We start from the raw sequence: 21350 nt of genomic DNA on the forward strand, positions 1-21350 counted from the left end.
ATATTGAATATACATTGCTTAAGGGAGAGGTTGGGATTGTGGATATAAATTTGAGGATCATTGGCCATGGGGTTGGATGATACTTGGGGAGAATTGAGAGGTGAGGATACCCACAGTGATATTCATACCTGATTCCCCCAGCAGGCATTGCAGATTTGATCATGGGCCTCTTTTCCTTGGGCCCAAGCTTCAGAGCCATCTAGGAAGGCATTAGCAATCAGTTGAATCCTAATTGATGAGAAAAGGAAATGGCAAAAAGTAAAGAAACATAAAAATTCATCATGAAAGCCAATTTTTTTTTCTGGCGCTAAATTCTAGGTGGAATTTATTAGGAGGATCTTTACCTAGCAGTAATAATGTTAGCAAACATTTCCTAATGAGCTACAGTTTGCAAAATGATTTGTTTATCCATTCAACAGGTCTTGAATATCATCCTGAAATGTCTTCAGCTGGGTTTTGTAGAAGGTGTAGAAGCATTCCCTTAGTGGCTGTCTCTTATTTCAGCCTTCGATAACAGCTTACAGCATATCACTTCATAGTAAAGGAGTGATGGCCTTTCTTGGGCTAGAAAAGCAAATGTCCTCCTGGTAGGTGTTTTCTTGGCAGGTGCTCCGCCCAAAAGGCTGCGTCCTTGGGAGGGGACCAGCCTTGCGTACTGTCATATGGTGGTCGAGACTCCTGCAGCTGGAAGACTGGTGTTCTTTCTGTACTGCCCACTTGAAACAGCAATTCATAGGGTCGCAGAAGGCTGGGTGGGCCTGAGAAATCACCTAGTCTGCTCCCTCATTTTGCATATGAGAACATTGAGCCCAAGGTCAAGAAACTCAAGAATTTTTTCTTGTTAGAAGCTGTGCTTTAAGATGAGGTTCTTTGAGGTCCGTATGCAAGTCCGTGATGTTGCTTGACTAACATAGCCTTTGAAGTTCTGTGTTTTGCAAAGATTCCTAAAAAGCCTTGTACAGGATCTAATAATCAAGTGATTATTAGACAGAGAATGTGGGTGGGGCATGAAGAAGCCACCAAACGTGCCTTTGGTGTTCATTTATTGTTAGCCGAATAGGTTTCTCCACCTCTACTCCCTTAGTGCCCACCTTGGGAGCTGCTAAGTGTAGTGTAAAATGAGAGAACACCCAGTGTATCACAGTAAGGATGAGTCTGAGTATAAAATGATGGATGTCTCCTTATGTGAATGTTGCAGAAAGATTCCTGTCTGGGAGCAGTATTAGGTGGACTCACACACCTGTAGGTCTGCTGAATTTGCCTCAGCTTTAATAAATATTTCATGAGGGAAGTTATCCACTGTTAACAGGAAAATTCCAGGCACGCTTAGAGATCATGCCTTGTATTCTTTAAGCAAAAGCAGAATTGTCTGGCATTATTAGTGCTAGTAAATCTCTGCGGGTACAAGGCAAAGACAGGTTTCCCTACACGCATTGTAGAGAGAAAGAGATCAAGTCCATGGGAAAAGTGAAATTAGAGCCTGCTGAGCGGCATTTGGATCCTACTAGACTCAGGATTCTCTGAATTTCCGATCCCATTTATGACTGCTTCTCACCTTATTTATAGCATCTTAATCTGTACTGGGCCAAATTGCTCAGTGTCCCATCAAAACTCCTGTCAGAAAAATCACTGGCTGACCAATTGTAAACTTGTCAAAGTGACAAGTGGTCATGGTAACAGAGAAGGCATTTCCAGGTTTTGCTTTGAATGAATTCAGGTAGATGGCTCCTGAAAAGGAAAACTATTGGTGGGAGGGGGGAATGAAAAATGCCACCTGGAGCCTTTGGACATGGTAGTTTAAACTGCATCTCTTCTCTCCTCTTCTTCTCATGTTCCCTTTTTCCTCCTACATTTTTTCTCTTTCCTTCTCCTTGTTCTCGCCTCTTTCTCCCCTCTGGTTTCTCCTGGTCTTCCTTCCTGACTTCTAGATACAGAAAGAGAGATCTATGCAGCCCCTCATGTGAGTGAGAAATTAATTCAGCTGTTCCGGAATAAGAGTGAATTCACCTTTCTGGCTACCGTACGGCAGAAGTCATCAACTTCAGGAGTGATACTGTCCATTAGAGAACTGGAACACAGGTAAGAAAGCTCTTTGTACTTTTGAAAATCTACTTTGAATTAATCGACTGTATAAAATGCCTTGGGATTTAGAGGTTGTAGCTCCAAGAAAACATTCAGCTAGATGAGATCTTGTTGCTGTTAATCACACTAATGAATTTACTTTGCATTAAGAATTTACTTTGTACAAAGTGGGTATGTTTATTCCCCAAGGATCACTCATTAGTGTCTTTCTTACCTATCTTCTGGTAGTCTTAGCTCATAGAAAACCATATTCATCCATCATATTTAGGGCATCAAACAAGTTAATTAGTTTAAATACTGAAGGTTATTTTGTGTTTATTTTATTCAGGAAATATGTTAGACACTGGGAATGTTAAGGTGAATAGCATAGTATTTTTATAAAAGGTCACATAAGTTAGTGTAGCATATGGACAAATATCATATTATAAATGAAATATCAGAAATGTGTGTTTAGGGGAAACAGCAATAGTGGTCACTTCTAAGGGATGTGGTAGAGGCTTCAGCAAGGATGATGATTGTATAAAGAAAATGTAAGTATTTGACAAACTAAACGGATGGGAAGAAGAGCATTCGAGAACGAGGTTGGTGTGATTTTGGTAAGGTACAGGTTAGTAGATAAGTGGTAGGCATACAAAGTGTGCAGGCAAGAGGCTAAGGAGTTCAGGAGGGCAGAGAAGGATGGTGGTAAGAGGTAGGTGGAAGCCACATGTTAAAGTTTTGATGTCACTTAGACTGAAAGTCTCCATCCATAATGGGAAAAAGTTGGACTAAAGTCCCCATAGATAATGGGGAGCCATATAAGGGTGATCACCCTGTTGAGGGGTAATGATTGTTAGGTAACCTAAGACAAGGTTATAAGCTCCTTTGGGGGAGGTACTGGTGAGCTGTAGTGAGGGAAGAGCTCAAAGACTTCATCCACCATCCTTCATTCCCTGACACCTCCACAGGCCCCTTGAAGTGTGCCACACCGGGAGCCTGCTCCCAGGCCAAATGCTCCTGGACAAGCTTCTTTCTGAGGAGGACAGGGGTATGTTTCAGGCTGCTGTCAGTGCAGTATCTCTGGGATGGTGGCCCACCTAGAATGACCCGATTACAGTTCGTGGGACTCGGGAGCACAGACCCCACCAAGCTTTAGAGATAGCAATCAGATGGCATCCTCTGGGCAATGGCCACAAAAACCGGGGCACCAACACATGTTGAAAGTCCCTTATGAGGGACACTGGTGCTCAGGATCATGGTGGCAGCAGTGTGTGAAGATAGTCCTTGACAGCCGGAGCGCAGCAAATGGGGAACATAAAGGTAGTGTGGGGGAGAGGAGGAGGGGCTGGTGCCTGCTGCCTGGAGCAAAGCAGAGGGAAAGCAGGAAGATGGTGCTCACCTGTTTCCACCCTGGAGAATGTTCCAGCGGACTCCTAAATGGGGCTGTCCTAAATTGCCCTCAGGGCAATGCTTTATTATAACAAATGAGCTGCTTTTACATAATCTGGGCACGGAGGCTGCCCCTTGAACTGGGCCCTGAGGCAGTTGAGTCCTCTCAAGCCCTCTAAGAACTGCTTCTCAGATCATTATAGCCTCGTGGGTCTCAGCCCTGTTGGTTTTCAAAGCTAGGAGTTTTGGGGGGCGGTAGGTTCGGGCATAGGCGAACAGTTGAGCTGGTGGCTAAGAATTAGCCCCAGGGAGCTGGGAAGTGGGGCTACACACAAACCAAGGTTCTGGGTGTCCTAAACGTGCTCTATTGTCCCACAGGACTTCACTTTACAAAACACACAGTCAGACGTGAAACTGCAAACTGTCAAGGTGGGGCCTGCAAAGTATTAAGTCCCAAGCGTGGAGCCCTTCCAAGGGCAAGGCCTTGTGCAGCTCTGTGTGTTGCACACGCATGAAGCCAGCCCTTCCTTGACCTTGTGGCAGGCATGGTGGGTGCCCCCCACCCCCAGATCTTTTCGGCAGGTTCCGTGCATCCTGTGCCTGGTCTCTGTGGACTTTGCTTCTGAAGGCTGGTACCTAACAACTTTCCTCAGAGCACTTCTCCTTAGCCTCTGTAGCCACTGTACCCTCCTCCGCTGAGATCAGACGTGCCAGGGAGTTCACATCCTCCCCGGGCAGCCTGTCACTAACAACTGACTGACAGTGGGATGTGGGGAACTTAGTTCCCTCCCCTTTGAGGCCAGACAGACTCTGAGGCTCTCTTCCTCCTTCAGAGAACCCAGGGAGCAGGCTGAAGCTGGGACTTTCCTGTTCTGCTCCCTCCCTCGCCATCTTTCTTGGGATTACCTGCTGAGGAAATAACTTTCTCACAAATTCTCACATCAGGGTCTGCTTCTGGGAGAACCAGAATCCAGATAAATCTTCACTTTACTGCTTTTAGTGTGCCCGCCTAAGTAAAGAGGTAAACTGAGGCAATAAACTTAAGGTGTTGGGACATTACGTGGGTGGCTAGAGTGACCCCATATAGAGGTGACTCTTGAATGGGAAGAATTCTGGCCTGTAAGGGAAGGGAAAGGGGGTATTAGGAAGAACAGTGTGGGCAGTCAGAAGGGAGAAATGCAGGGAAATGCCAGTTTTTTGTTTGTTTTCATTTTTTTAATGGGAATCAGTGCAGAGACCGGACCAGTTTGGCTGGAATAGAGAGCCTTTCCATGCACCTTTTCAGTGAGGTGAGGATCAACACTTCTGTCCTATTGGTTCGGTTTGATCTTAGCTCACAGGGGTATAATGGACCATGATCCTTCTGTGGGGATGTTGCCAGCATATTACTGGTTCTTTCTGGGACAGCCCAGAGAATGCAAGGTGATATATGTGTTGGTGAGCAGGCATGGTTACCATCCTGCAGAGCAGGCGTTCTGCAGGCTGGGAGAAAGCCCAGGCCCTCGTTGCCAGAGGGTGGAGGTGTAAGCCAGTTTCAGCTTCACATACATGGGATGTATGTCCTTGCCCCTAGTATGGCCCTCACATCTTGTGGGATTGGTGTGAGGGCCTTACTAATGTCCATGAGTAGAATGTAGAGGATCTTCAATACTTTTCATTGAAAACAGAGGATAACTTCCCAAAGCAGGTGGGAAGCCAGGGAAAAGGCAACTGTTATAGTAGAAAGAGAACAGGCTTTGGAGTCAAGCCTGATGAAGGCAGAAGTTCTAGTTCTAGCTTTTCTAAATATCCACTATTAAATGTCTAAGTTTCTTGTCTGTAAATGGGGGGTGGTAGTCTGTTTTGCAGGGTTGCTGTAAGGCTGAAAAGAGATTGTACATGTTAAGTGGACAGCTCTTAACAAATTTCTTCACCTTGTCTAAGCATAAGTACTGAACCTCTATTTTCTGGGTTTCCCTATTGGAATTTTTAAAGTACATCTCTTAATTTAGGGAAGGGTTTTAAAGAAAAACTGTGTTGCCACACAGTCATCTGAGGCCATCTTCCCTTATTTCTCTAGTAAGTTTCTAATGGAACCTGAGGGTCACTGAATAGAGAATAATCTGATCATTTTTCATTATAATAGGAGAACCTCAAATCTTGGCTTATAAACAAAATAAAATATGAAGAAACAAAGTAAATTCCTCTTACTGTCTTATTACAGTGTCTAGAGGAGCAAATTATCTTCTAGACATTTGGCATAAACATTTGATAAGGTATAGATGACCAAGGATTAAGAGTTCTTCATTCAGTAGCAGAGGATCTGGGGATTTGGTAAACGGGGCTGATAAACTGGAGTCTCCAAGGATCTGGTAATATTTACTGGAAAGTCAGACTCCCAGGTTGTTTCTGCGGTTCTCTCCTGTGTGAACCTGATTGTATCACTCATGATCAAAATGAATTAAATATGTATTTGCCACACTGGGATATGATGGGCACTCTTAGATTCCTAGATGTGATTTCTTTTTTTTTAACATTTCAGTGGTGTTTAGTATATTTGGAATTGTGCATTCACCAACATAGTCAACTTTGCATTTTCATTACCCCCAAGAGAAATCCCACACCCTTAGCTGTCACTCCTCAATCTCCCCATTAGTCCCCAAGCCTCAGACAACCACTAATCTATTTTGTACATATTTGCCTGATTTGGACATCTCATGTAAATGGATCCTATGATATGTGGTCCTTTGTGACTGGCTCCTTTAAGTTACAGTAATGTTTCCATAGTGCTTTCATGTTGATAGTGTGTGCATAGTTAATTTCTTTTTATTGGAGAATAATATTACGTGCTTGGATATATCACATCTTATTTGTCCATCAGTTGATGGACATTTGGGTTGTTTTCACTTTTTGGCTATTATGAATACTATCAGTTTTCATGTAAAAACTTTTGTGTGGACATGTATGTTTAATCTCTTGGGTATATAACCAGGACTAGAATTGCTGGATCAGTTTACAGTAACTCTAAGTGCTGGGAAAAGAGTCAGGAAATTCCATGAAGTTGCAGTCCTATTTTATGTTCCCACCAGCAGTATATGAAGGTTCCAGTTTTCCAATTTCTTCATATCCTTGTTACCAGTAGTTATCTATCTCTTTTGATTATAGCCATCCTAGTACACATGAAGTGGTATCTCATTGCAGTTTCGAGTTGCATTTCCCTGATGGCCAGCGAAGGCAAGGATCTTTTCATGTGGTTATTGGCTGCTTATTGTATCTTCTTTGGAGAAATGTCTATTCAGATTGTTTTCCCATTTTTAATGTGTTACTTATCTTTTTATGATTTGAAATAGTCTTTATAGGTTCAAGTCCTGTATCAGATACATGATTTACAGAATTTTTTCCCACTTTTGTGGATTGTCTTCATGTCATGATGTTCTTTGAAGCACAGAAGTTTAAAAATTTGTCCAGTTTACTTTTTCTTGTACTTTTGTTGTCATAGCTAAGAAACCGTTGCCTAATCTGAGGCTATGAAGATTTACTCTTGTGATGTCTTTATAAAGTTTCACAGATTTAGCTCTCATTTTAGGTTTTTGTTATTTTTTGAGGTAACTTATATGTGCTGTGAGGTAGGGGTCCAACTTCTGTTTTTTTTTTTTTTTTTTTTTTTGCATGTGAATAGCCAGTTGTCCCAGGACCATTTGTCGAAGACTTTTATTCCTTCAGTAAATTGTCCTGGCACCCTTGTGGAAGATCAGTTGACCAGAAAAGTGAGGATTTATTTCTGGACTGGCAGTTCTATTCATTGATCTGTATATCCTTATATCATCGTTGTTTTGATTATTGTGGCTTTGTATTAAGTTTTGAAATTGAGAAGTGTGAACCTTCCAGTGCTGTTCTTTTTAAAGATTTGTTGACTATTGCAGTCCTCTTAAATTTCCATATGAGTTTTAAGACCAGCTTTTAATTGCTGCAAAGCTGTGAGCTGGATGTTCAAAGAGATTGCATTGAATCTGTAGATCATTTTAAGGAGTATAGCCATTTTAACAATATTAAATCACCTGATCCATGGACATAGAATGTCTTTCTGTTTAGGCCTTTAATTTGTTAAAACAGTCTTTTGTGGTTTCAGAGTTAAGTTTTAAAAGGTCTTTGTTAAGTTTTTTCTCTCTTAAAAAAACAGTGCTTTTAGATGCCACTGTAAATGAAATTTCACTTGCTCACTGCTACTTTATAGAAATGCAATTGATGTTTACATATTGATTTTGTATCCTGTAGCCTCGTTGATCTCACTCACTAATTCCAATAGTTTTTTAGTGGATTTCTTAGGATTTTTACAAGATCATGTCATCTACAGATAGTCATGTCTGTCATCTGTCTCTTATCTGGATACCTTTTTGTTTCATTTTCTTGTCTAACTGCCAGTAGTAGAATTTCTAGTACAATGTTGAACAGATGTAATTAAAACGGTTTTGTTCCTCATTTTGGGGAAAACTTTCAATTTTTCACCAATGAAGTATGATGTTAGCTGTGGATTTTCTCAGATGCTCTTAGCCAGGTTGAAGTTCCCTTCCATTCCTAGTTTGCTTTTGTCATACAGGGTGTAGGGTGTTTGAATTTTTTGAAGAGCTATTTCTGTATCTATGGAGATAATCATGTAATATGTATCCTGCTCTCTGTTGATGTGGTGGGGTTATTATACAAATTGACTTTTGGATGTTATACCAGGCTTACATTCCTGGGATAAATCCCACATAGTCATGTTATACAATCCTTTTTATATATTCCTGGATTTAATGTGGTAGTATGTTGTTGAATTTTTCTGTCAGTATTCATAAGAGATATTGGTCTGTAGTTTTGTTTCTCTTCATGCCCTTGTCTGATTTTGCAGACTTTTACCAGACTTTTAAACTATGTGAGCTATGTGAAAGCTTTCTTTTTCTTCTTTTAAAGCTAACATTTGCTGACTGTGTGCCATGTGCTAGGCTTAAAATTTTTTTTAAGATTCCCCTGATTTAAGTGTACAATTTTATAATTTGAAATATTCTGTCAAATTCCAATATTTATACCAGCCATTCCTTTTTCTTATGATATTGGCTAGACTCTCCTAACAGTGGTGAATAATAAAGGTTCTCATTAAATCAGGTAGAAAACACAATCCTGTTCCTAATATTTCTTATGCTTAATGTAATGTCTGGTAGTTTCTAGTCTATCTAGTATATATAATCATCGTGTAAAGGAAATTTAGTCTTATTCTTGATTTACTGAAAGAACAAAAAATCATGAATAGCTTTTATTTTATTAAATACCTCCTCAGGGTACCTTTTGAGATAAATGTATTTTCTCTTTAATCTTTTAACACAGTTTAATATTATGGACTCTCTTTTTTTCTTTGATTTTTTTTAAATTAAGGTATCATTGATACACATTCCTATGAAGATTTCACAAGAAAAACAATGTGGTTGCTACTTCACCCATATTATCGAGTAACCCCCATACCCCATTGCAGTCACTGTCCATCAGTGTAGTCTCTCTGCTACACAGTCTTCTCCTTGACCCCACCACTGATGCACCATGTGAACTAATCATATTACCCCTCAATTCCCCACCCCTCCCTTTTGGTAACTTCTAGTCCCTTCCTGGAGTCTGTCAGTCTGCTGCTGTTTTGTTCCTTCAGTTTTGCTTTGTTGTTATACTCCACAAATGAGGGAAATGATTTGGTACTTGTCTTTCTCCACCTGACTTATTTCACTGAGAATAATACCCTCTAGCTCCATCCATGTTACAAATGGTAGGATTTGTTTCTTTCTTATAGCTGAATAGTATTCCATTGTGTATATGTACCACCTCTTCTTTATCCATTCATCTATTGATGAAAGCTTAGGTTACTTCCATATCTTGGCTACTGTAAATAATGGTGCAGTAAACATAGGGATGCATACGTCTTTTTGAATCTGAGATCTTGCTTTCTTTGGGTAAATTCCTAGGAGTGGAATTCCTGGGTCAAATGGTATTTCTATTTTTAGTTTTTTGAGGAACCTCCATATTGCTTTCCACAATGGTTGAACTAGCTTACATCCCCACCAGCAGTGTAGGAGGGTTCCCCTTTCTCCTCATCTTTGCCAGCATTTGTTGTTCTTAGTCTTTTCGATGCTGGCCATCCTTACTGGTGTGAGGTGATATCTCATTGTGGTCTTAATTTGCATTTCCCTGATGGTTAGCGATGTGGAGCACCTTTTCATGTGTCTGTTGGCCACCTGAAATTCTTCTTTGGAGAACTGTCCCTTCATATCCTCTGCCCATTTTTAAATCAGGTTATTTGCTTTTTGGGTGTTGAGGCATGTGAGTTCTCTATATATTTTGGTTGTTAACCCCTTGTCAGATATGTCATTTACAAATATATTCTCCCATACTGTAGGATGCCTTTTTGTTCTGTTGATGGTGTATTTTGCTCTACAAAAACCTGTTTGATGTAGTCCCATGTGTTCATTTCTGCTTTTGTTTCCCTTGCTCAAGGAGATGCTTTCAAGAAGAAGTTGCTCATGTTTATATTCAGGAGATTTTTCCCTAAATGTAAATGGACTGAATGTACCAATCAAAAGACATAGAGTCACTGAATGGATTTAAAAAACAAGACCCATCTATATGTTGCCTGCAAGAGACTCACTTTAAACCGAAAGACATACACAGACTAAAAGTGAAGGGATGGAAAAAGACATTTCATACAACTAATAGGGAGAAAAAAGCAGGAGTTGCAGTACTTGTATCAGACAAAATAGACTTCAAAACAGTCACAAGAGACAAAGAAGGGCATTACATAATGTTAAGGGTTCAGTCCAACCAGAAGATATAACCATTATAAATATCTATGCACCTATCCTTAAAGTTTTCCAAAGAGTACAGGAAGAGGGAATACTTCCAAACTCATTCTATGAGGCTGGCATCACTCTAATGCCAAAACCAGGCAAAGACACCACAAACAGAGAGAACTACAGACCAATATCCCTGATGAACATAGATGCAAGAATACTCAACAAAATATTAGTAAACAGAATTCAAAAATACATCAAGAGGATCATCCATCATGATCAAGTAGGATTTATGCCAGGGATGCAAGGATGGTACAACATTCAAAAATCCATCAACATCAACCACCACATCAACAAAAAGAAGGACAAAACCCATATGATCATTTCCATAGATGCTGAAAAAGCATTTGACAAAATTCAACATCCATTCATGATAAAAACTCTCAACAAAATGGATATAGAGGGCAAGTACCTCAACATAATAAAGACCATATATGACAAACCCACAGCCAACATTATACTTAACAGCGAGAAGCTGAAAGCTTTTCCTTTAAGATTGGGAACAAGAGAAGGATGGCCACTCTCCTCACTTCTATTAAACATAGTACTGCAGGTCCTAGCCAAGCAATCAGACAATGCAAAGAAATAAAAGGCATTCAGATTGGCAAGGAAGAAGTTAAACTGTCCCTGTTTGCAGATGACGTGATATTGTACATAAAAAACCCTAAAGAATCCGCTCCAAAACTACTAGATCTAATATCTGAATTCAGCAAAGTTGCAGGATACAAAATTAATACACAGAAATTTGTTGCATTCCTATACACTAACAATGAACTAGCAGAAAGAGAAATCAGGAAAACAGTTCCATTCACAGTTGCATCAAAAAGAATAAAATACCTAGGAATAAACCTAACCAAGGAAGTGAAAGACCTATACTCTGAAAACTACAAGACACTCATGAGAGAAATTAAAGAAGATACCAATAAATGGAAACACATCCCATGCTCATGGGTAGGAAGAATTAATATTGTCAAAATGACCATCCTGCCTAAAGCAATCTACAGATTGAATGCAATTTCTATCAAAATACCAACAGCATTCTTCAACGAACTAGAGAAAATCATTCTAAATTACATATGGAATCACAAAGACCTTGAATAGCCAAGGCAATCCAGAGAAGGAAGAATAAAGCTGGGGGGATTACACTCCCCAACTTCAAACTCTACTACAAAGCCACAGTAATCAAGACAATTTGGTACTGACACAAGAACAGAACAATAGACCAATGGAACAGACTAGAGAGCCCTGACATAAACCCAACAGTAAGTGGTCAATTAATACATGATAAAGGAGCCATGGATATGGGGAAATGACAGCCTCTTCAACAACTGGTGTTGGTAAAACTGGACAGCTACATGTAAGAGAATAAAACTGGATTATTTTTTAACCCCATACACAAAAGTAAACTCAAAATGGATCAAAGACCTTAATGTAAGTCATGAAACCATAAAACTCTCAGGAAAAAAATATAGGCAAAAATCTCCTGAATATAAACATGAGCAACTTCTTCCTAAAAACATCTCCTTGAGCAAGGAAAACAAAAGCAAAAATGAACACATGGGACTACATCAAACTAAAAAGTTTCTGTACAGCAAAGGACACCATCAATGGTACAAAAAGGCATCCTACAGTATGGGAGAATATATTTGTAAATGACATATCTGACAAGGGGTTAACAACCAAAATATATAGAGAACTCACATGCCTCAACACCCAAAAAGCAAATAACCTGATTTAAAAATGGGCAGAGGATATGAAGGGACAGTTCTCCAAAGAAGAATTTCAGGTGGCCAACAGACACATGAAAAGATGTTCCACATCACTAATTGTCAGGGAAATGCAAATTAAGACCACAATGAGATATCACCTCACACCAGTAAGGATGGCCAGCATCGAAAAGACTAAGAACAACAAATGCTGGTGAGGATGTGAAGACAGGGGAACCCTTCATTGTGCTCTTCAACAATTGGATCTCCGACAGGAATTTATGAGTTCTTGAATGTTTTTCCATACCTCAATGGGCATTTTCATTTTGAAATCCCTTTCAGGAAGATTCATGAGGTCGATTTCATTAGAATCTTTCTCAGGTGTGGTATTCATAATTTTACTTTGAACCAGGTTTCTTTGGCATTTCATATTTGTACATGGTGTCCTCTAGTCCCCAGAAGCTCTACTCTTTGGAGCTGCTCAGCCCCCGGAAGCAATGTCGGGGGTCGCAGGGGAGCTGTATTGGTGCCTTGGGGGAGGAAAGAGATGTTTCCTCCTTCACGGCTGCTATGCTTGCCTCCACTGTCAGAACCAGTGGGCTGTGTACACAGGTATAAGCCTCTATGCTTTGCATTTGTAGTTGCTGTAGATGGAGCTTCCCTCTGCCTGGCCTAACACCAGAGTAGGTTTTGCTGGTTGGCAAGCCAGGTGGGGCTGACCGAGAGGAAGGCGCAGTAGGCTGCATATCACAGAGGGGGTCCTTCAAGCTGTGTAGCCATCCAGGGAGCTGGAGTGCCTGAAGATTGTGAAAGTTCCCAACCTGCTGGGTAGAGTGCACCTGGACAATTTTGTCTACCTGTCCTTTCTCCTGAGCAGTATGCTCTGTGCATTCCTTGCCCCTTTAGCAGCCCTCATGCTGTTAAGAAGTCCTTTAGACTGTCTGCCTTTCTTTTGTCCCAGAGCAGCCAGATATGGATCCCTGCTTTCCACAAGCAGCTGGAATCTCAGTCTCTCCAGGTATTCTGCCTATCTTAGCTTTCCAACCCCCTAATCATGAGAGTACCTTGAAATGTAGGTTTGTGCCCCCAGAGCAGACCTCCAGAGTTAGATATTCAGCAGTCCCAGGTCTCCACTCCCTACCCACTCCGTTTCTCTTCCTCCCAGTGAGCTGGGTTGGGGGAAGAGCATGGGTCAAGCTGGGCCATGGCTCTGGTACGTTACCCTGTTCTGTGAGGTTTATTCTTTTCTCCAGGTGTATGCAGTTTGTCGCAGCCCTCTTTACTGTTGCTCTTTCAGGATTAGGCATATTAATTATATTTTCATATTATATAGGTTTTAGGAGGAAGCCTCTGTCTTACCTCTCATGCCATCATCTTTAATCCTCTGTCCTCCACTTAAAAATTTCTGATGGAATTAGCCTGAAAATAATATGGGCTGATAATTTGGAGAGGCTGCAAAATCATTTATTACTGAATTTTCCCTCATTTTCCGTCTTTTATGGTATTTAACTTGGAGTTCTTTTGATCAATTTACATTTTGTCAAAATTGTATTTCACTAAGCACTCTTTTTGGTGCAAACAGTTGGACATTGTATTAACTTTTATATTTATAGTTATATCTTAATTTATGTGAAATATAGGTATTTTTCTTGGCCAGCCTGAAGAGATTGTATAATTTATTAACCTTTTTAATGAAATAGTTCTTAGTTTTATCGATCAAATCTGTTTTTCATTTTAAATTCATTGATTTCTGCCTTTTGTTTTTAGTAGTTTATCGGCTATTTAGTTCCTCTTTTCAGTAATTTTACTAGTAGGCACTAAAGGCTTTATATTTTCTTATGAGTATTGCTTTGAATACAGCCCATTGATATGCTATATAGTGTTTTCATTTTCTTTGCTTTTCTATAGTTCTTAATTTCAGTTTGACATTCTCTTTGACTTACATTAGGAGTGTTTTAAAAAATTTAAGGTTATTAACAATACCAGAAGTCAACCATTAAGAATCTTTTAATTTGGGGCATAAAATGTGAGCTATAAGATTTCTCTATTTTGGAGACTGCTGAATTTTTCTGGTGACCTTGTAGGTGTTCAAGTTTGGGGCCGCACATATTAAAGGATGGGTCGTTTTTGCTTATGTAACTTTATATGTAACACCTTTCAATTATGTCATACAATTTGTATTTTCTTCTTGAACTATCATATTCTGAGAAAGGTAGATTAATAGTTTCTACTGTGATTAGAATTTTTGTTTTATCTCTTTGGATAGATTTAAGGGCCAGGCCTGGAAATGTCAGGCATTACTTGTACCACATATCATTGACCAATACCAGGAAACTGGGTCTAGCAGTGCCATGGATGATAGAAGATGGATATTAGAATAACTAGGCAGTCTGTTTTGGTTTTATTTTTTGAGATTTTTCTAATTTAGTCTGTGCCTAAATATGTGAAAGTAGCATAGGTAAGAGACTGCATCACATAGGGTTTTTTCCCTCAAGTTCTTTTCGGGTACATAGTATACACTCACTAAATAAAAACTAAATGTATAGGTGATTCATTTTTTCTACCTCTGCTTAGGGCTGCTCAGACATGTCATGGCTAGCTTCAAAGGTTCACATGGGACACATTGTCCCAGGCATAGACACTGGCCTGGATGTAGTACACATGGAGGCTGCCCAGGGCAGAGGAGAGGGCAAAGGCTTTGGTATCTGGAGACTGAAATGAATGATAAGTTGTGATTTTTGTGAGGATTGGAGGGATTTGTAAAACACCTAGCATAGTTCTTGATACATAACAGGAACCTACTAAAAGCCATGCTGATGATGTCAAGGTATAATTTGCTGAGGGAAACTGGGATGCTGAGGAGTCACCAGGTAAGCAAACAGTAACTTCTCTAGTTCCATGGTTAGTGGAAAAGGAAGTCTGTTACTCTGCCCTTTGGGTAGTGGTTCATTTCCAGTCAAAAGCCACCTTTGCTGATGAAGCACGATGGAGGAGCAGCGTTCTGGATCTGCACACACTCTAGCCGTTGTGCACACCATATTCTCTAGCCGTTGTGTAAACCATATGAAGTAATCATCCCTCGGCTTTTTCCAAAGCTGTCAGCCAGAAAATCTACATTTACTGTTTTTGGAAATCACTGTTGCCAGGTTCTAGTAGGTTTCTGGCTACTCTCAGGTGAAGCCATTATTGAATTAATGGCAGAACAGTTCATCCAATGGCCGAGTTCCCTTTTAGTCAAAGGCAGGCAACTCTCTCACCTGGTGGGGAACTCAGCAGCCAGAGGTGGATCACTTGGGAGGCAGTGATTCCTTAAACCAGGATAGAACTTCTTGGTACAGCAGTATCTGGAAAATCCCTAGGTAACAGAGCCAGTTGAGTTCCGAGGAATATCGTAAGTGAGTAGATAAAATGAAGTGGAAAACTTAAAGAGACTATTGAAACATACCTAGGGGTAGCAATTGAAAGACTTTCTTATATAATGGAATGGACACTGTGTTATTCTAATTTATATTTCTAATCTGATTTTTTTATAGTACCAATAGAGCACATTGGAAGAGCAACAAAGATGAATCTGTCTTGCTGAACTATCTTAATAGCATTGCAGATTTAATGTTTATTTTTCTTGATTCAAGTGTGTTAATCTAGAGCTTTGTTAAAATGGAAAGCTTAATTAACGTAGATTAAATCTAATTGAACGTTCTGCCAGTATACTCAGCTCTATAAGATATAATGGTAAATCTTGTTTTTCAATTTTATTCCTAAATTATAGATAAAATTAAATCTAAGCATAATTAGGTAAGAAGCTGAAAGCTAGGAGTATAAGAAATCTGCGTGGAACACTTTTATGAGGAGATGAAGAAGACATTTTTGGCCTCCTAAGAGGGCATCTCTTTTTTTTCTATAGAGAAAAACCCCATAAAATCCTGTATTTCAGAAGATACTCTTCAGTTTTCTTAGTTCTTGTGGTGGACATGGCTTTCTACTTTGATGCCAGATAGGCCTGGGCTCAATTCCTGGCTCTGTCAATTATTGGATATACTATGAGCTTCTGCTCTCATTTTCTCAGTGTCCTCTCTTGTAAAGTGAAGGTACAGGTTACTGTGCATGGAGTTAGTGGGAGGATTTAACAGGAGCACTTCAGTGAGTGGTTCCTGACACATCGCATATCAAGGCACTCAACAAATGTCATTTCTCTTCTAATGGCTTTTTGTGTTTGCTAATTCCTCCCTAAATTCTGAAGGGAAAAAGGTAGATATTGGGACCCTCTCACTATTTGGAGTAGAAGTTAGGTTTTCACATCAACAGATTATTGCAGATAATCCAAAATAATGGACTGTCCTAATAGAATGCATACTGTAATTTCTAAGCAGGCTTACCTTCATAATTATGGATGAGTCAAGCTACTACTTATTTTGCATTTTCAGATAATTTATTGAGGAATATCAGAATGGAGGGTAGGAGGTAGAAGAAGAATTTCCAGAAGAGTATTTTATGGTCTAGTGAAGCTAGCACATGAAAACTTTCACTTAGGGCAACTAAATACATTTACAGAGACTGGACCTTTTATGTAACCTTAAGTTTAATTCTTTCCTGAAAGAGAATATAAGGCTTCTATTAAAAAAGTATATGTCTTTAGTTGTTAGATGGCTCCCTTCCTCCCCAAATGTAAGCAGAGTTCAAATTGGAATCTTGCCTTTAGGTACATCTATCCATGCTGCTTTTGAAATGAACATGTCTCCACATGACAAACAAGTGGAAAGGCTTTAGATTTAGAACCATGGTCTGATTAGACTGTAAGCTCCTATAGCAACATTCATGAAATATTAGCAAAAACCTACCAAATACCAGGTGGTAATAGGTGCTGGGCTACACTTGTGAGGCATACGGTGATGGAGAGAGTGGACTTCAGAGCAGTACAGTGTATGGTTAGTGCTCTGACAGGAGGAATACCAGGAGTACAGAACAGGGCGTTTTCCCAAATGGAGTTGGAAAGTCTTCTGCTGAGAATTATGTTTACCAGGCAAAAGAGAGTAAGTAGAAGTCAGCCAGGAGATGATGAGTGGGAGAGGATTCTGGATACAGCTGGAGTGAAGGGGTAAGAGATGAGAGGGACGCGGTGCATTAAACAATAAAAAATTGAGTGGGGAGAGCTTAGGGAAGAAGGGTCAAGTGTGGCAAGAAGTGAACCTGGAGAGTCAAGCAAAAGGCTAGATCGTGAATGAACTTGATGAACAAGGCACAGGCGTTTGGTCTTTATTCTGGAGGGGATGGAAGTGCAGGTGTGCAATGATTAGATCAGTATTTCAGCAAGATCACCTTGGCTGCTTAGTGGAGAATGGCATGTAGGCGGCAAAACTGGCAGCAGGAGGCCAGTTAGGTGGCTGCTGCACCTGTGCAGAGTCTAGACTTCAGCTAAGAGGATGAGTCCTGGACTAGGGCAGATAATGGTGGTACAGATGGAGAGAAGTTGATGAATAGATAATGAGGAAGTCTAGTGAGCTGGTTATAGTTCCTTGTGGGATGTTATGGGGCAGAGAGGGAGGAGTTAGGGGTCACACCCGGCATTCTGGCTCAGGCTGCTGGGACTGCTGAACCCTGAGCAGGCAGTGCAGGCTGCATGTCTCTCTTAATTTTTGTGTTGTGCATGTCACATAGCATAGGTCCTTGAATTTACTTTGTGTTTTAGTTGAACAAATTAACAGAAATATAGAAAAGCTGGAAAGGGTGACTCACGAGAAATACTCTCTGGAAAACAGGATCACTTACTTCTGGATGGAGGCGTCTTTTTGAAGGAAAAGCTAAAAGCTGAAAATGCATCATCTAGAGATGCTTCCAAGTGTTAGGAGACACTGAGAATCAGTGTTTCCATCATTTTTATCTTCACACCTAGCAGAGTGTAGACCCAGATTCAAGTGAAAGTTTGAAGAACACAGTGTGCAATTTTCAGAAAAAATGAAAATGTTCCCATGTCAAGAAAATGAGGTTTTTCAGAAACATGCTAATTAAATGAAATTTAAATCTTCATTGGAAGAAATGAAGCTGTTCAGATGACTTTTAACCTTCACTGAAGACAGGAAGTATCATAGCAATAGAATAAAACATTTCGGGCAAATTGTTCATGCTCGTATATATGCATATTAGCCGTTGGATTTGCCTAGTGTTTGAGAAATGGAAAAACAGCAAATGTACCCATTAACCTTTACTTTTTTAAGGAAAAAAGTCAGAATTTCATTAGTGTTTATGCATAAAATCTTAAGTTCAATGGAATTCTCCTAGAGAATTTAAAACACTATCTCCTTTGACTTCCTTTGGAATTAGTTGTGAAACACTTGCATGCCTAGGTATTCAGTCATTTGATTCTGGAGAGAGAAATGTGGACAGAGGAGCCTTGCCACTGATGAAAAATAGATTTAAACCCTGGATTTGCTGAGTTTTGGGGGGAAGGCATTCCAGATTGTAAAGCCATGATGAGGGTGGTACAATGGCAGGGTTGCTGGGGTGGGAGTCAGAAGACATGGGCTCTGTTAGTGAATACACAGGAGACTCTGGGCCGGCCCCTTCCTGTACCTCAGTTTATGTATTTGTTGAACTAGAATTCTTTTATTGTTCACCAGATACTATGTTAGACAGTAATCTGTGGGCAGGAGTCTTGGGGGACTCTGCAGTGGTGAAGAGGACATGCAAGGGGCCTGTGCTCAGGGAGCTTGTCCTCTAGTGGCTGCATCAGATGATAAATATGGCCAAAATTAAACCTAATGTGGAAGAAAAAAAGGGAAGAGAGATAGGTCAGTGGAGAAGAGAGCCCGAAGGATCTTTGAAGGTGGGTCACTTAAGCTGAACACAAGAGGCAGCTGTGAGAAAATCAGACAAGTGGCCTGGCTAGAAGAGGCAGGAAGTACGGTGGTCCTGCAGCAGGATCCAGCCTGGTGCACACACGGATGTAATGAGGGCTGGCGCATATGGAGCTTTGTAGTAAATTGAGGGTGAGGAGAGGGAGTAGCTCCAGGTGAGATGCTAACAGTAAGAGCTGCCCTGACAATTTTACAGCGAGAGAGAGAGAGCTTTCTAAGTGACAGTGTGATATTTACACAGGCCATATCATCTCAGGTCCAAAATCACTTACTGAGCACCACTTGTTTGCAGAGAAGGTTTACCTGTCCACGAGAATGGCTCCTCAGAAATCAGTTTCACAATTTGGGAAATGACATCAATTGCATAGTATTTTTGTTGAACAGAAGGACTCAGTTATTGTTTAAATCCTCCCCTTTAATTGTGTTGGTTGCCAATAATCATAGCCTGGTATGAGTGAACTGACAGTTCACCCTTTGAAGCATTATCAGTTCATCTGGAGGCAGCCAGAATGAGGTTCTAACAGCCAGTAATAGCATTTCCTGAGAGTCGCAGCCCCAAGAACATGATAGTGACCCAGGGGTGAAGTACATGGTGTGTGAGAGGCAGGTGCTGTGAGAAGGTCCCTGCGGCTGGAGTGCAGCCTACAGGGCAGGAACAGCTGAGACCTGGGGCCCTGACGTTGGTAAGCTCCTGGTGCAGGATGGCCTTGCATACCTTGTTGATGAACATGGGCTTTTTCTTATAGGATGGAGGTCATAACTGCAGGCCTATTATTGTCTTGCAGAAGTGCTTTAGTTGTCTCACGTTGTGATGGCCCCTACATCATTTTATCACTAAAACTTAAAAAAATCATGGACACTTAAAAAGTTGGGTGGATTGGCCTAAAAATCCAGTTTCCCAGCTTTTCATGAAAAACGAGATATTTGTTCTTCAGATGGCCACAGTCCCTAGCTCTCCCAGTTCTCCCTGTCTCTGTGAGGCTGTGTGTTCATTGCTGATTTTTTGTAGAGTCAGGAGAAAAGTGACATTCTTATATCTATATTATAAAAAGAAGATGACTAAAGAAACTCAGAAGACTACTTGTTTCAAGAAAATGACTTCATGCTCTCAGCCCACTTCAGTCATGTGAAATGCCTGCTGTCCCCTGTAGCCACTGGAGTTCGTGACTTCCCTCTATAGAAGTTGAGTTGCTGGGGAAGTGTTTTAAGAAGCAGGAGGGTGAGATGCTGACAGCTGATTGAGAGTTCTTAGGTGGCTGTAACAGGATGTGTTTGCCATGCTGGCATTTTTGCTGCTAATGAAAGGAGTAGGCCAGTTTGGGAGTCATGATTTGGAATAGGTGCTCTTCAAATGGAAATACAAGGGTAAAGAGGCAGAACTAGCTACAACCTCAGAGGATTTCACATATTACACCTCCCAAACAAGGTTTATTTCTAAATCTGTGTGAGATTGTTTTCCATAAATCATCTCAAGGACATTTCCATTTCCTGTGGCCTTGATGGTCACATTTTCTAAAGTCAGAGTTTGGGAACACACAGACAGATCAGGAATTTCTGGCTGACTTCTGGGGTAAGTTTCAGTTTGGAAAATAAGGTTCCTGAAATCAGGGACTCCTGGGGCTGCGGTGTTCGTGGCTAACAGGGAATGAACTATTCTGGAACACTGGAATAGATGTCTTGTAAATTTGGGCTGCAGAATCATCACTGGTTTAGCAGAACTGGCTCTGAAGAAACAGTAGATATGCACGATGATAAAGAGGACAGTGAAAATAGTCATTTGTTTACTTTCATTTCGTCCTGATTTGATTCTGTATACTTGGCTCTCAGCTTTGGGGATATGGAATAATTGATGTCTTTCTGGGTAGTGTAGTTTTGGTGTCTTGAGTTTATCTTGATTCAAGCCTAGAAGAGGTAGGAATGCTCTGTAGCTGTTTATAGCATTCAAAACATGATTATGCACAAAAAAACAAATGAATTCATTTGGTGCTTTTTGAGTTTAGCATTATTCACAGACAAATCTTGGGCTGGAAAATGTTGGTCTGCTGCTCTTAAATGGTAAAGCTTTCAGACTGAATTTACACTTCTCTTGAGACATAGTGAAAAGGGAGGTAAAATTGATCACTACCTAGAATGTGCCAAATATTTGACTTTCATTGTCTCATTTTGTTCCCATCACTACCAAGATAAGTATTGTTTTTCCATCTTTGAGATCAGGGAACTGATGTTCAGAGAGGTTGAGTAATTTGTCCAAGGTTCTACAGATGGAAAATGGCAGAGGCAGAGCACAAAGCCAAGTCTGAGAATTTGAAGTAAGACCCAGAAGGATGCTTTAAGATTTTGACCAATGTGTTATCTTTCAACATCGTTTCTCATTTCTTACCCCTGGTCTTCCTTCATGTGAGTAATTATGGTTTGGTTGAGTTGGTCATGCTGAGATTGATGGAGTTCTGGGCTAACTCAGGGCACGCAGCACAGATCAGTGTGGGAGTTCCCCCAAA

At 40.5% G+C, this 21350-nt stretch overlaps 1 protein-coding gene across 2 annotated transcripts in view; it reads left to right on the plus strand.

Moving 5' to 3' along the window:
• NELL1 (neural EGFL like 1) overlaps positions 1-21350 on the plus strand; it is an 812822-nt gene that overhangs the window by 70487 nt on the left and 720985 nt on the right. For both annotated transcript variants that reach the window (XM_036932730.2, XM_036932731.2), the window contains exon 3: positions 1929-2079. In XM_036932730.2, coding sequence (XP_036788625.2) covers positions 1929-2079 — 151 coding nt within the window. The remainder of the gene's footprint in view (positions 1-1928; positions 2080-21350) is intronic.

This window comes from Manis pentadactyla, chromosome 9, assembly GCF_030020395.1.
Source record: "Manis pentadactyla isolate mManPen7 chromosome 9, mManPen7.hap1, whole genome shotgun sequence".
In the NCBI taxonomy this organism is placed as follows: domain Eukaryota; kingdom Metazoa; phylum Chordata; class Mammalia; order Pholidota; family Manidae; genus Manis; species Manis pentadactyla.